This window comes from Mauremys reevesii, linkage group 1, assembly GCF_016161935.1.
Source record: "Mauremys reevesii isolate NIE-2019 linkage group 1, ASM1616193v1, whole genome shotgun sequence".
Lineage (NCBI taxonomy): Eukaryota > Metazoa > Chordata > Testudines > Geoemydidae > Mauremys > Mauremys reevesii.
Genome location: NC_052623.1, coordinates 14,819,107 through 14,834,985, shown reverse-complemented (window position 1 = coordinate 14,834,985; position 15,879 = coordinate 14,819,107). Strand labels below are relative to the sequence as shown.

The following is a 15,879-nucleotide window of genomic DNA, read 5'->3' as shown; positions in this document are numbered from 1 at the left end:
ATGGAGAATCCACTACAACCTTTGGTAAATTGCTCCAGTGATTAATTACTCTCACCAATATCAATGTATGCCTTATTTCACACAGGCTCTGTTCAAGATGGTTTCTCTCAGCCACAGTCTCCCAGCAAAATGGTGACTGGCTCTCCCTTGCTCAGGCTCTCTTCCAGGGGCCCAAAGGTGCTGGTGCTTTTGTTTTCTTAGGTGAAAGAATGTGGGGTTGTCTGCCTCTTTCTTTTCTAGTCCATTGAGTCTTGGAAGCTGATTCTTCTAAAGCAGTGGTTGTCAACCAGGGGCACGGGGTACACAGAGGTCTTCTAGGGAGCACATCAACTCCTGTCGATATTTGCCTAGTTTTACAGCAGGCTACATAACAAGCACTAATGAAATAAGTACAGGTTAAAATTTCATACAGACAAAAGGAGAAAGTCATCCATTTGTCAGTAAGAGTGTGCTGTGACACATCTGTATTTTAGATCTGATTTTGTAAACAAGTCGTTTCTAAGTGAGGTGAAACTTGGGGCTACACAAGATAAATCAGACTCCTGAAAGGGGCACAGTAGACTGAAAATGTTATATCCTTGGGGGCAGCCGGTTTAGGAAGAAATCACTTGAGGCCAGACAGCAGACAGCTAACAAAACTACCATTTTATTTACAGACACAAAGCTCACTCAACCGGCCAAAGCTGGCCGGGCTATCCCCTAATAATCTAACTCAGTTGCCATAGGAACAAAAACCATGACAACCAAATACACAACAGAAAAGGTTGAGAGCCGCAGTTCTAAAGGATCCCCCTCAAAGCAAAGTTTATCCAAGCTGTGAGGAAGGCGACCTGAAGTCTGGTGGTGAAGGCTCCGTGTGTAACCCACACACCTCCTGGGTGTGGTGTCCTGTCCTGTCAAGTGGCACCAAGACCACTTAATGAGAGAGAGATCAAATGTGTCTGTGCTGGAACCAGCTAGAGCGAATGGCCCAGGATAGAGGACTCTGGAGATCTGTGGTTGGCGGCTCATACCCCGATTGGGGTGACGGGCGTGAGTGAGAGAGTACTGCAGCCTTTTAGCTCATGCGGTAGAGATTCATGCAGTAAGTTCTAGGTTCAATCCCGCTTGCCACCAACGGGGGTCTGTCAATGTTACAAGTGGGGGCTCGTCTGGGATTTCAACCGGGAAGTCTCTGAGCTCGGGACGTGCTTCCTCAGCGAGGGGAAGTCTGTAACCCACACACCTCCTGGGTGTGGTGCTCTGTCCTATCTAGTGGCACCGAGACCATTTAGAGACAGTTCAATGAGTCTGCTCTACAGCCCTCGCTAACAGCTGGTTGGCTCTTAGTTCATGCAGTTGAGGCTCATGCACTAAGCTCCAGAAGTCCCAGGTTGGATCCTGCCTGCCAACAACCAAGGTCTATCAACATTATTCGTGCTCTTCTCCCTCCCCCTCCCCCCACTTGCATTTGCTGAAATGTAAATTGCTCTGTTCACTACCATCTCCTTCCCCTGCTGTCTTAATGACCCTGTTTGCTGCTTATCTAAACCCCCATTCCTTTGTTTAGGACAGACCTCTTTAACAGCGTTTGCCTAGGAGGGGCTGTCGGGTTTTCACAAGTAATGTCGTACAGGGGGAACTCATAACTCTCTATGTAATGTTGCATCATGATCTGATTGACCAGAGAGTTGTTAGTTTTCAAATGGTACCTCACAAGGCATATTTTGTACAAAGATTATTACCATCACATGCAGAGTGTGACTAGAGGGCGCTTTGGGTCACATATGCTCAGTAGGGCATCTCCAAGGGTGGAGGGCCAATTCCACTCCCAAATTTTAAAAAAAGAGGGTGCCAACCTGTTCCACCAGTTCAGCCAGCCCCAGAGAGAGACGGCCATATTGGAAGGGCGCTGAAGATCTCTGCCCCGAGGGCTGATGTTCGCAGGCCTGCTTTGGCTACCTGCAGCAAGCAGATAACTGCTAGGAGAAGGATCCCAGCCTATTCAAAGAACAGAGTGCTTGCTGCTTGGTCAGCTCAGGAGGGTGTGAGGACATAAATGCCAAATAAGCAGCGCATGCTTTCAATGCATAGGATTAGTGGCCCGTGTACCTTTCAGTACTGAAGAAATCTGAATGTTAGATACTGTTATTTTTCTCTGACTGGTATGTGCTGTATTGCTGTAATGATAAGAGCATGTTTCGATTTATGAGGCGTCTTAGTTAACCCACAGATTGCCGTCTTATCAACAGAAGGATTTTTTTTTGTTTAGTCTGAGCAGCTTTACTACACTGTGGTGTCTTTCCTCCACATCGGAGCAACTCAGGGTACTGGCATCCCCAACTGTCCCAATTTGAAGATTTGTGTTGTTCTCCACAGGTGGGCGTTCCACTGCCAGAACAGACTGAACCTGCTCACTGTCCCTGCAATACAATGGAATTATTACAGGTACGGGTGTAATCAAAGTTTGGTGGGTTACACTGAGGCCAGGCCCTTGTCTCCGGCTCTTTAACGGAGCCCTGACTCTGCTCTCCCAGGAGCCCCTTGATACATCACAGGTATCAAGGAGGCTGAACAGCTGTAACATAAGAATGACCACACTGGGTCAGACCAAAGGTCCATCTAGCCCAGTATCTGGTCTTCCGACAGTGGCCAATGCCAGGTGTTTCAGAGGGAATGACCAGAACAGGGAATCATCAGGTGATCCATCCTCTGTCATCCATTTCCAGTTTCTGGTAAACAGAACCTAGAGACACTCAGAGCATGGTGGGGCATCCCTGCCCATCTTGGCTAATAGTCATTGATGGACCTATCTTTCATGAAATTATCTAGTTCTTTTTTGAACCCTCTTATAGTCTTGGCCTTCCCAACATTCTTTGGCAAGGAGTTGACTGTGCATTGCGTGAAGAAATACTTCCTTTTGTTTCTTTTCGACCTGCTGCCTATTCATTTCATGTGGTGACCCCTAGTTCTTCTGTTATGAGAAGGAGAAAATAACACTTCCTTATTTACTTTTTCCACACAAATCATGATTTTATAGACCTCTATCATATCCCCTGTAGTTGTCTTTTCTAAGATGAAAAGTCCCAGTCTTATTAATCTCTCCTCCTATGCAAGCTGTTCCACACCCCTAATCATTTTTGTTGCCCTTTTCTGAACCTTTTCCAATTCCAAGATATCTTTTTGGAGATGGGGAGACCACATCTGCATGCAGTATTCCTACGCCTTGTTTCCTATGGTTCAGCCAGTTACTGATCCATGAGAGGACCCTTCCTCTTATCCCATGACAGCTTCCTTTGCTTAAGAGCCTTTGCTGAGGGATGTTGTCAAAGGCTTTCTGAAAATCCCAGTATGTCAGTGCACTGCAAGTCCTTCAGTGGCTTTTAAACTTTCCCATGGGGACATCGGAGACATGGTCCAGTTAACTTGTGTTCAGGCCTAACAAGAACAAAGATGCAACCTGCTGTGAGAAACTCATTTTAACAAGGATGCCCCTGTACCCGCACAGACCACAGGTCAAAATGTGTAACTTCAATAACAATGGTATTGGAATAGCCCAAAATAACCGCTACAGGAATGTATTGACTATGACCCCTTACTTCAAATGCATTGTGGCCTAGTGGATAGAGCACTAGATGGAACTCAGGAGACTTATGTGCCAGTCCTGGCTCTGCTACTGTCTTCCTGGGTGACCTTGGGAAAGTCACTGCTCTTCTCTGTGCCTCAATTTCCCACCTCGAAAAGGGGGCTAATGCTACAGTCCTCCTTTGTAAAGGGCTTTGAGATCTACTGATTGAACATGTTAGATAAGAGGTAGGGCTCTTTATTATCTTATGATATAGGGTGCTTTTCTTAAAGCGCCCACTGCTGGAGTCAAGTGATTTATCTGAGAATCTCTGCTCTTTCTTTTAGTTTATTTGTTAGCCAATTTTAAGCCCTCATGGTTGCAAAGAGAAGCTGGAGAACATGAATTGAGTGCACCCTAGCGGCTCAGACACCAGAAGGCAAATGAAGAGTTCCCCAGATGAATGTTTTGTGAAGATCTTATTATTTTGAAACCAATCCCATGATTTTGGTGGGGCCCAGCTCATGGTGCTGGAATGCTTGGGCTGGCGATACCAGGAACGTTTTACTGCACTGGTAGCACTAGAGAATCACTTCAGGGCTGCTTCTCACTTCAGGCTGGGAGATTCTGCCTCAGTCACAGGGGTTTTAGGAGTTCCCACAAGTTGGGAAAAAATGTCCCTTGCCTAAGGGCTTGAGAGTCATAGAGCTCGGAAAAGACCCAGGGTTTTCCTGGGAAACCCGATGCCCTCTCTCCTGCCTTATTCTGAGCTCAGCCCACTTGGGCGGTTGCCCCATCCCATCTCCTGATCTAAGGACAGCATTGACACCTCACAGACTAGAGGGAGATTGCAGGAGGGCAGCCCCAATGTGACCTAGAGATGACATCAGCGCCTGCCTGATGCCAGAGCAGCAACCTGCCCTCAGGTGTAGCCTGGGTACTTGTTGCTCCTTTGAGAGTGTCTGTGTTGAGAGTGTCTTAGTGCCTGAGCCCGAGGAAATGAATTCACTCCTCCTCTATCTGCTCTTTGTTGTCTTTTATGCTGTGATCAGGCTCGCCAGATCTGAGGTAAGTGAGACTCCTAGAGAGATGGAAAGGCTGGAGTGATGCCAGCTGAATGCAGGAACCAAACAAAAGTATTTTTCAATCAGCAGGCTCGGATCATCTCCACCCAAGAGTCCTCAAAGAGCTGGCTCAGGAGGTTATTGGCCCACTGACATTAATTTTTTAACCAATGTAGGATTCCTGAGGGAATTCCAGAAGGCTGGAAGTGTGCTAATGTTTTGTCAATATTCCAAAAACTACGGGAGGTTGGCCTAGCTTCTTATAGGCCAGTTAGCCTGAAATAATGGACAAACTGATATGGGATTCAATCAATAAAGAATTAAAGGACGGGAATATATTTAAAGCAGGTTAACAATGTTTTATGGAAGATGAGCCATGTCAAACATAGATGTGACAAACTTAGACTTGTGTAAGGTGTTGTTTTTCATAGATTCCAAGGCAAGATGGGCCCATTGGGATCTTTCTAGTCTGGTCTTCCTGTCTAGCACAGGCCAAAGAACTTCCCCACAATCATGCCTAGTGCATACCTTTTATTAAAATGTCCAATCTTGATTTAAAAAATCGCCAGTGATGGAGAATCAATCCACCATGACCTTGGTCAATTGTTCCAAAGGTTAATTCCTCTCACTGTTAAAAATGGACGCATTCTTTCCAGTCTGAATTTGTCTAGTTTCAACTTCCAGCCATTGGACCATGTTAGACCTTTCTCTGCTAGGTTGAAGAGCCCATTTGTAATGATTTCTTCCCCAGGTAGGTATTTATAGACTTTTCCTCAAACCACCCTTAACCTCTTTAAGCAACATTGACGGAGCTCCAAAAGTCTATCACTACAAGGCATGTGTTCTAATCCTTTAATCATTCTTATGGCTCTTCTCTGAACCCTCTGCAATTTATCAACATCCTTCCTGAATGTTAGACACCAGAACTGGACACAGGATTCCAGCAGTGGTTGCACCAGTGCCAAATACAGAGGTAAAACAACCTCTCTCCTCCAACTTGAGATTCCCCTGTTTATGCATACAAGTACCGCAGGACATTTGGATTAAAAATTAGCACTCTACAATATCAATGGAGCACAGGTTAAATGGTTTCAGAACAGGCTAATGGCTAACTGACAGATCTCAAAAAGTAATTGTCAAAGGGCTCGTCGAATGTGGGTGTTTCTAATGGGGCTCTGCAGGGATCAGTACTAGGTCTGATGCTATTCAATATTTATTCAATGACTTTTCAATGACTTGGAAGTAAATACAAAATGCTGCTGATAAAAATGTACTGATAACACGAAGATTGACAGAATGGTAAATAACGATGAGGACAGGGCAGTCATACAGAGAGTTCCGGAGAGTTTGTTTGGCAAATGGGGCCCATTCAGCTTTGGATTTCATGATCTTTAGTTTTGTATCATCTGCAAATCTGGCCACCTCACTGTTTCCCCCCTTTTCTAGATCATTTATGAAGATGTTGAACAACTCTGGACCCAGTACAGATCCTTGGGGGACCTTGCTATTTATCTCTCTTCATAAACTCACCTTTGATTCCTACCTTTGGTTTCCTATCTTTAAACCATGTGAAGACCTTACCTCTTATCCCATGACAACTTACTTTGCTTAAGAACCTTTGATGAGGGACCTTGTTAAAGGCTTTCTGAAAGTTCAGGTACACTATATCCACTGGATCGCCCTTGTCCACATGTTTCTTCACCCCTGTGACATTACACCCCATATTCTACATAGAAATATTGTTCTATGAATATGGCATAAGTAAGGTATGTTTTATGCAAGATGGGTCATGTGAGATATCATTGGAAAGGTTCTGATTTCCTGAATGGGATTATCCTATCTGTATGGATCTATCATTTCTAAAGTTAGGAATATTGGCACTGTATCAATTACAAATGTGTTTGCACCAGGGGAATGCCCCCACACAGTGGGCAATCAGCCTGGATGGGCCATTAGGAAGGACAATATGACTTTGAAAATATTAATCTTCCTCCTTCCTGAGAAGTTTCCTGAGATGCTGCTTTGACACTGCAGGGTCATGTGATCATGTCACCTCATAGAGTCATAGAATCCATAGAATATCAGGGTTGGAAGGGACCTCAGGAGGTATCTAGTCCAACCCCCTGCTGAAAGCAGGATCAATTCCCAACTAAATCATCCCAGCCAGGGCTTTGTCAAGCCTGCCCTTAAAAACCTCTAAGGAAGGAGATTCCACCACCTTCCTAGGTAACCTATTCTAGAGCTTCCCCACCCTCCTAGTGAAAAAGTTTTTTTCCTAATATCCAACCTAAACCTCCCCACTGTAACCTGAGACCATTACTCCTTGTTCTGTCATCTGCTACCACTGAGACCAGTCTAGATCCATCCTCTTTGGAACCCCCTTTCAGATAGTTGAAAGCAGCTATCAAATCCTCCCCCCACCTTCTTCTCTTCTGCAGACTAAACAATCTCAGTTCCCTCAGATGGGCATCATTTGGAACTGGTGGTATTTTTCCACTAGGAGGGCATGGGGGGTCAAACTGGGAGACAAAGGATTCCTGTCATAGCCAAATCCTATTTAAGTCTTGGAAGGGAGTTAATCTAGGTTCTTCTTCTCCACCACTGTGGGGGAGGAGGGCAAGGGCTGAGCCCAGGCGAGAAAGATCTAGCCTGTGAAAGGAATACCTGGCTAGTTAAGCTGCAAGCAGTGCAGTTTACCTTCAAGAAACTTTGCAGCTCCCAGGCAAGTGGGCTGAACTCATGCCAAACTGTTGTTGTTGTGTTTTGGTGTAAAAAAGCTGCCGTTTAAGGATGATATTGGGGTTATATCAGCACTTGTTTAAGTGGGTTTGGATAACCCATTCATGGCTTCACCACTCAGGAGTAGCATGGCCATCCCAAATGCATGCAGATAAAACCCTGATATCATGCACTCCCTAAATATGTATCTAGGAAACACTGTTGTCCAGAGGTCGGATTTCTCCCCCAAGGTCTGAATTCCGTGCATGGTATCTGGGGTGAGTTGCATACCCTGCAATCCTAAAACCTGCAGAGTTTTGTCATCTCTGCAGGAGAGAGAACTTTGCAGGCTGTCTCCTTCAATGCTTATAAACTCTGCAGGTTCCTGGTACCAGCAATCCCTGTTTCTCCAACCCCTGGATTGTTCCAGTGACCCCTGTTATGGGTTGTGCTGTGTGCCCTACATTGTCTGCATCACAGGAAAGCACAATGCCTACCCATGAGGCCTCATAGTGCAATACTCTTCCACAAGGAAAAACTTCCCCCTGGCCCCACATGGCAATCACCTCTGGCTCATTGTTCTCCCAGGTTTATTGAGGAGTTCTCTTCTAACCCTGCTGCTTTCTGTGTGTGTGGCAGGCTTCTCCGAGGAAGAGGAGACACAGGAAGAAAAAGAAGAAACCAAAAGGTAAGCAGCCCCTGACCCCACAGCTGCAGTGGCAGACTCAAGCCCCATGCAAAGCAGAGAAATAGGGTCCATTCCCCCACCTGCCTCCCCTCTTCCTGCGAAGGCGCAGTCGTGCCCAGAGTCGGGCAGAGGCACTGGCTGGGGCTCCGTTCAAAGGCTGCCTCTGAAATTTGGGGCAATAGGGTGCTAGGAAGCAGAGGGTGCCCAAGCAGCTCAATGTCTCCTTTATGTCTCACTTCTGGCAGCTTTTGGGTGCTGTGAGGAAGAGTTGGAGGAGGCTGGTGCATCCCCAGAGACGGGGTAAGCAATGACCCCTCCATGAATCTGCAGTGGGTCAGTCCCCTCCTTTAGTGCCATGCAATTCATCTCCACCCAGGGGCAGTAGCCAGAGTAATCCCTCCCCTGCCCCGACCTATGTACCACGCAAGCAACTCTTCTCCTTTAGACTCCTGCAATTCATTCCCACCCAGCAGAAGTTGCCATCTCTAATCCACCCCCACACATCGTACAGTGGGTCATTCCCTTCCTCGAGCATCATATGGCTCATTTAACCTGGGGCAGTGGGGGTGGGGTAGATTGTGTCGACTGGACTGGACCATCCTCCCCTCCCAAGAGGGGGAGAAAATGTTTTTTTGGAGCAGCCCCGTGCAACCCGGGGAGGTGAGGTGGAGAGGTCAGGAGGAAGGCTGGCCTTTCTGGTACGGTGAGTAGGGTGAAAGGGATCCAGCAGCACTTGTGTAATGGCCCCTCCTCCAGTCCCCCGGCATGGGTTCCCAGCAGGATTTGAACCCTGGACCTTCACCTCTGCAGCATAAAGCACCCCTTAGAGCTGAAGAGGTAGCTGCATTAGTTGGCAGCTATAGTAATAATAGGAGATATACCAATCTTCTAGAACTGGAAGGAACCTTGAAAGGTCATTGAGTCCAGCCCCCTGCCTTCACTAGCAAGACCCATTTTTGCCTCAAATGGCCTCCTTAAGGATTGAACTCACAACTCTGGGTTTAGCAGACCAGTGCTCAAACCACTGAGCTATCCCTCCCCCCAGTAGCCTGTTATCCTATATTTTGATTAGCTTCTGTGGGGGGGGGGGGCATGACACACGCTGCCAGCAGGATACACGCTCACCTCCTCAGCACTAGCAGGGCTCACCTAACAATCCAGCTAACCCCAAACCAGAACATCCGAGGCCTGGGTATTGCAGGGGAGGAGGCTGCCTCAGTGGAGAACGGGACAGGGAGCCTTTCGGTGCCGCCCCTCTGGGTAAAAGAGGGCCTGAGGGCAGGGCCTGCACTTAGCTATCTGCTCTCTCTGTTCCACAGCTGCCCTGTGCACCTGGAGAAGCTCCCCTTGGCTCAGCGCCTCAGGCTCGTTGAGAGGAGGCTACAGGACGTGGCCAGACACCTGGATGAAGTTCTGATACCGTAAGGCAACTGACCAGGGGACACCAGACTGGGGGCTGGGTGGGAGGGGAGAGTGAATGTAGAGAGCAGGGAGCAGGGAAAACCAGACACTCCAGGATCCTAAAATAACAGGGAAAAAGCCACTAGGAGGCTTTAGCTTCCAAGGTGAGAGACCAGTGAAAGTGAGGTGAGGGATGATCAGAAATTAAATGCAGAGACTACAAGTTGGGGTTGTGAGTAGGATCAAATCCTTCTGTACGACAATATCTGCCAGCAGGCGACTGTCTAGAACCTGCCCGTGCTGTGTTTGAAGGAAAAAGCAATCCAATGACACCCTGTGAGGGGGTGTCCACCCACACACCACTGGAAGGGGCTGAGGTGGCCAGGCAGGCCCATGAACTCCACAGGGTGCACCTGCAGGAAGAGCTGGGGAGCAGGGAATTGATCCCAAGCAGGCTCAGCTGGCAGGAACAGACGGGGCCTATGAAGCCAGGAAGCTGGCACCAGACAGGGGCTGCGGCTGGGAAAGGGCAGCCCCTCCCTGGGAAGAGGGGGGAATGTTTGGAGCTGGTGCACCCAGAGCAAGGAGGGAACCAGGAGTAGTAGGAAGCAGTCCAGGCTGGGAGAGGAAAGCCCAGAACAGCTGGGTTGAGGGTCCCTGGCCTGGACCCCAGTGTGAAGTGTGAGCCCAGGTTTCCCTACCAGCCCCCGAGGGCACGGCATGGACCGGCGGGGCAGTGAACAGGAGAACTGTCTGGGTCACTGTGGGAGTGACAGTGATCACATGCGACAATTGGATGGGGAATTGACCTCAAGAGCTAATCCCCAGAGTAGGCACCAGACAAGCAGTGAATGGGACACCACGTGATACACCCCAAACACAAGTCATCAGCTGGGTTTAAACCCAGGACTTTCAGGACCATAGCACAGACCTCCACCACCAGAGAAACTCCATTAACTGGGAGCAATGGTAGGTTGTTAGCCTCTAGTGTATCAGCCATTAGAACAGGACAGTTTTCCAGTGGGTTAGAATGTAAGAACATAAGAACAGCCAGACTGGGTCAGACCAAAGGTTCGTCTAGCACAGTATCCTGTCTACCAAAACTGGCCAATGCCAGTGCAGCAGTGGGAATGACCAGAACAGGGAATCATCAAATGATCCATCCCCTGTCGCCCATTCCCAGCTTCAGACAAACAGAGACTAGGACACCATCCATGCCCACCTTAACTAATAGCCATTGATGAATGTATCTAGTCCCTTTTAGAGTTTATAGTCTTGGCCTTCACAACATCCTCTGGCAAGGGTTACACACACATGCTCACATCTTCCTCCCCCAAACCAATTCTTGTTAGCTAATCTTTCTATTAAAATAGCAGTAGATCCCCGATCATGCTCAAGGCCCCATTGTGCTAGGTGCTGCACATGTGCGTGTGACAAAGGGGTTATCGTTCTAGATAAAATGAGTGCCAGCTCCCCCTCTCAGTCCTTCCTTACCCAGCTGATGTCCTTGTGTCAGGTTGTGGTGTGTAATGCATGCCTAGGCACTGCCCCATTGCACTACTGTTGGAAGGCTGTGCCCAAGCCCTGCCTTTGCTCAGCAGGGCCATGTCCCATCTGTCCCTGTCTGCTCTCTCCCACAGGCCGAGTGTGTCGACATCTGGGATGAGCCAATTCTCCTATTCCTCCATGGAATCCACCACCTCTCCCCTCTGGAGTCCCAGCTCCTTTTCCCTGAGAGAAGCCTCAGTGACTTGGTCAGAGCCCCTCTGCCACACAAGGGATACCATGACTGTCGCAAGCTGGGAAGGATCCACTCATCCCATCTAAGCCCAGCCTCTCCCCAGGCCCCCTGCCCACAGCAGACGAGACCGGCGAGAGCAGAACATAGGTCTGGACCAGATGTCAGCCCATGGTTCAGACTTCAACATCCAACAGAAGCATCTACAGAGCCAACTGGGGGCTCCACAAACCCCCATCCCGGGGGAGCCATTGCTGGGCGAGCAGGACGCCAAGCAGCAATGGGAATTCAACACAGATCGGCCCAAATGTGGATTTCCAGCAAAGGTCCCAAAGCCCCTGAGATCCGACACCAGGCCTCAGCATGCACAGGAGATCCAGGAGCCATGTGTCTGCCCCTGGGGAGCCCTGCCCCAAAAGGCCCACAGGATCATGGCATCCCCTGATGCCATCCTGGCCAGGCTTGTGCCCACGGCGGGGGTCAAGCTGCAGGATCACGTGACTCAGAAATGCTTGGAGATCCAAATGAAGGATTTTCCTAAGATCGTGAGAGAGTCGCACAGAGATGCTCCCCTCCAGACAGAGACTGCCCTGCCTGGGCCACTCCGCCCCCCTAGAGTGCCAGGCAAGCACAGGACAGCGGCATTCCCAACAATGGGACAACAGCCTGCCCACCCCATCGAACTCCACATAAGGCGTGAGCATCTCATCATGCAGAGGGGGCTGCTCACCCTGGATCCAGAGCCCCCGGCAGAGCTGCCTCACGCCGTCCAAGCCAGGGGAGCCAGTGTGGAGTTCAGTGAGATGGAGACTGATTTCCTGCAGACAGGGAGGCAAAGCACAAGCTCCTCTTCTTCCACACGTCCTCCAACGCCAGTGGAAGATACCACCATGGAGACGGGCAGACTAACCCAGATTGCTGCACTCTGCCAGCAGGGATGGATCTGACATCGCCACCTCCAGGAACCACAGTAGCAGAGAAGACACTCGAAGCGACACTCCAGATTTATAGGAGCGAGTTGAGAAAGCCCCTTACCATTGTGTGTGACAGCAAAGGGACTGAAGAGAAGCTGGAGCTGCACATGGAGAGGAGGGTTACTTTGGGAGAAGACTCCTGCCTGGGGCCAGTGGCACAGGCAGGTGAGGGCAGGGCAGATCTTCCCAGGACCCAATGCCACCAGGTTGCCCCAGAGGCCCCAGGCTCTGAGCCGCTAACAAGATCCACCCTTGACTCTCTGATTGCTGGGCAGGCTTCACACGACCTGCAGATCAAGCACCTGACGGAACTGTTGAGCACCTCCTGCCCCTTGGTGGCCCAGGTCTCAGTTTGCCAGCAGTGCCGCAAGGCACATCCAGGAAAGATGAAGGGTAAGAAGGAGACATCTGCTGAGCTGCATGGTCTTCGAGACATCATGGATTCACATGGGTTCGATGGAACTGTGAATTCAAAGCTCTCCAGGGACCAGCCGCCAATCAAAATCTGCAAGAAGTGCAGTAAACTTCGATGGAAGAGACCAGCTGGCTCTGTAGGTGCTGACTTGCCCAGAAGATCCCATGGAATTCCACAGCGATGGACTCCAGGAGACTCCTCAGCATCTGACATCAACCACAGCAAGATGGCAGTGCTGTGGCTCCTTCCGGCAGACAAGAGCAAGGCGCAGGATGGCATGGGGAAAACGGCTCCCACCAGGCAACCAAAGATGGTGTCCGTTGCTACGAGTACAACAGAGCTTTTGCAAGCTGGGGAGAAAGCAACTGGGAGACCTGACGGTTCTCCCCCAAAGTCACCAAAGGCCTCCAGAGCTAGGACACCATCTCCTTCAAGGAGCAAAGTTCTCAAGCAGAGGTTAATGTGCCTCAAGCAAATCTTCAGCAAGCTTCAAAACAAAGTGAAGTCCCGAATGTTCAAGGACTCTCATTCCAGAACACCTGACACTAAATTTATAAAGCCACCCTATTGGAAGGCAAGGGCCTCCAAGGGTGTCCGGTTTCCATCCTACTGAATCCCACCCTGCCAGCATGCCCAACTAACAGAAGGGGCCCACAAATTCCAACCTCTCCCTATCATCCAGTGGGTCTGGTAAGCGTGGGCTAAAGTGGCTGAGAAGAATGGCTTGTTGTCCTGGGACACAGAGACGGATGTATAAGAGACTCTCCTTGGGGTATCACATTTAAACCCAGATTCCAAGATGAAGGGGGGCCTGGGGGCTTGGATGAGATTGAGGGTGTGGCTAGCTCAGTGGATTTGTTACTTTACCTCATGCGGTTCAAGAATCAATCCTTCCTTCAAGAAGAGCTGATACTAAATTCACAAAGCCCCCCTTTTGGAAGGCAAGGGCCTCTAAGTGTGTCCAGTAGTACTATTAGGGCCATACCGTCAATCAAACCCAAACCAGCCCCATGACCCCTAAAACCCCGACCCTCGACCCCTTAAGCCCCACCCGCCTCTCAGCAGCAGCCCCACCCATGGGGGTATTACTTCCGGGGTCAAGGTGGACACATGACTGGAAGCAAAGTGTGTCATGTGACCCCTCTAAGAACTCCTCTCGCTGCCCTCTACCAATCAGGAGGGGTTTCGCCCCCATAGGCCTGCCCCAAGAGTTGATTTGACCAATCAGGGGTGTTCCAGGGTCGGGGGACCCATCCAGATGTGGCTCGTGTGATCCCTCTAAGAACTCCTCCCAATGCTCTCTACCAATCGCGATGGGTTTCGGCCACATAGGACCACCCCCAGAGCAGATTTGACCAATCGGTGGTGTTCCAGGGCGGGGTGACCCGCCCAGATTAGGGCCGTGTCACCCTTCTGAGAACTCCTCCCAGCGCCCTCTGCCAATCAGAGTGCAACACTATCACCCCATAAATCCTAGCGCCGGGGCAGAAGAGGCCATCTTTTACCAAGGATGTGTGCTTTAGAAATCATGGAAACATGGACTCCTTCACCACCCCTGTGAGCACTTTGGACTTTGTTTTAGCCCCGAGGGCCTTTGGACTTGTGTGGAGAAAGCGCTACCTCAGCGACAGTCCCCACGAGGGCTCTTTGACTCAGCCGTTGATGGATACGCCGGAACCCGAAACCCAAACTCTCGTGAGGCACCCCAATGAGCATGAAGGCCTCTCATTGTTCGCCCCACTAGAGGTGGAAGGCGAACACAGCTCGGTTGAGTCATCGGAGGACAAGGTGAATGGAAAAGACATTGCTCAGGTAAATGAATGATGAAGAAGTGACTGTTGATGATGGGGTGTAATGGGGTTAGGAACCGGGGGTGGGAGGGTTGTGTATGTTTAAAAACAAGCAGTGGGAACTTACACTGTTTCTTTTCTGAAAATCTCTCGACAGCTTGATGATGCCTTTCTAGAGGACCCGCAGGCCCTGGACAGCGTTACATCAAGCAGCGAAGATGAACCGGGCTCTCCTTGTTTTTGCTCAATGCCGATACAAATTGTTGAAGAGGACTCCGAGGATGACAGCTATGAGGAGTTTAGGAGGCTTGGCATGGAACTAACTGAGCCAGTGCCACGTCGTGAGCATAAAAAAGTCATGCGGTCTATTGTATGTGTTGCTGTTTATGCTGTCCTTAATCACTGCCTTAGGGAAAAGCTTTTTGAAGATTGTGAGGGCTGTGTCATAGATGTGCCAGCCCAACGGTGCCATGACTGTGTGAGTTGGACTTCAATAGATATAAACTGCAAGCTCTCGGGCCTGTGTGCTGAGCTGTATTTGGAAAGATTATTAAACACTGTTCTTGCCATAGATTTTGCTATGCAATGTCTGTGCCTAACCCAAAAACATTTAGCGTAAGGGGTGACCTTGATAAATGCTGTGCAATTTAGTGCAGACCCTGACCGTGTTTTAAAGAAAATGACCAAACCGGAAGATGCCTGTGTCACATTATTGACTTGAACTGGGACCGTATAGAACATGGTTGCAACCAAGGTCCTGTAGTGGCACCAAATGTTAGGTAAAGGGGGTCATATAAGGGGTCTAAGGCCAGGTTATGGGTTGCTGGTTATGATTATGCTGTCTGTATGCATGTGTCATTTTGTAGTTGAAGTTATGAATATTGGCTCTATCCTGTCTGTATTTCAAACTTATGCTATGCTTCTGGGTGACATCCCAGACGAGTTGGTGTTAGCTCTGCCTAGCCTGCTTGATGGCCCATTAAGGACCATCAGCTACACAACTGACCCATTGAGAGAAGGCAGATGCGCCTTTTAAGTCAGCAAAGTATGCAGGGACTTGTCCATATGATTCCAAACTCCATTTTGCTTGTAATGTTCCACAGTAAGGACAAAGAGGTGTTCTTACACCTGGAAAAGACTATAAAAGGCTGATGCCTCATCTCCATCTTGTCTTCAATCCTGTTTCTTACCTCTGGAGGGACTTTGCTACAAACTGAAGCTCTGAACAAAGAACTGATGGCCCATCCCAGCTGGGGATGTACTCCAGAGACTTAATTTAAACCTGCAGTTTATTCTATCGCTGCTACAAGCCTGAACCAAGAACTTTGCCATTACTGTATGTAATTGATTCCATTTAACCAATTCTAGCTCTCATCTGTATCTTTTTCCTTTTATGAATAAACCTTTAGATTTTATAGATTCATAGATTCTAGGACTGGAAGGGACCTCAAGAGGTTATCATGTCCAGTCCTCTGCCCTCATGGCAGGACCAAATACTGTCTAGACCAGCCCTGACAGACATTTATCTAACCTACTCTTAAATATCT

At 49.1% G+C, this 15,879-nt stretch overlaps 1 protein-coding gene across 3 annotated transcripts; it reads left to right on the top strand.

Moving 5' to 3' along the window:
• The first annotated feature begins 820 nt into the window (after positions 1–820).
• Positions 821–15,118, top strand: LOC120395241. 3 transcript variants are annotated; one of them, XM_039519636.1, is made up of 5 exons: positions 821–1,084; positions 7,966–8,014; positions 9,334–9,435; positions 11,056–14,354; positions 14,490–15,118. In XM_039519636.1, exon 4 carries the CDS (start codon positions 12,091–12,093, stop codon positions 13,153–13,155), a length of 1,065 nt encoding a protein of 354 aa, XP_039375570.1. In that variant the 5' UTR covers positions 821–1,084; positions 7,966–8,014; positions 9,334–9,435; positions 11,056–12,090; the 3' UTR covers positions 13,156–14,354; positions 14,490–15,118. The 3 variants fall into 3 exon arrangements, with proteins under 3 accessions (XP_039375570.1, XP_039375415.1, XP_039375496.1); XM_039519481.1 differs by lacking the exon at positions 821–1,084 and adding an exon at positions 4,472–4,612; XM_039519562.1 differs by lacking the exons at positions 821–1,084; positions 7,966–8,014 and adding an exon at positions 8,072–8,314.
• The last annotated feature ends 761 nt before the right edge of the window (positions 15,119–15,879 follow it).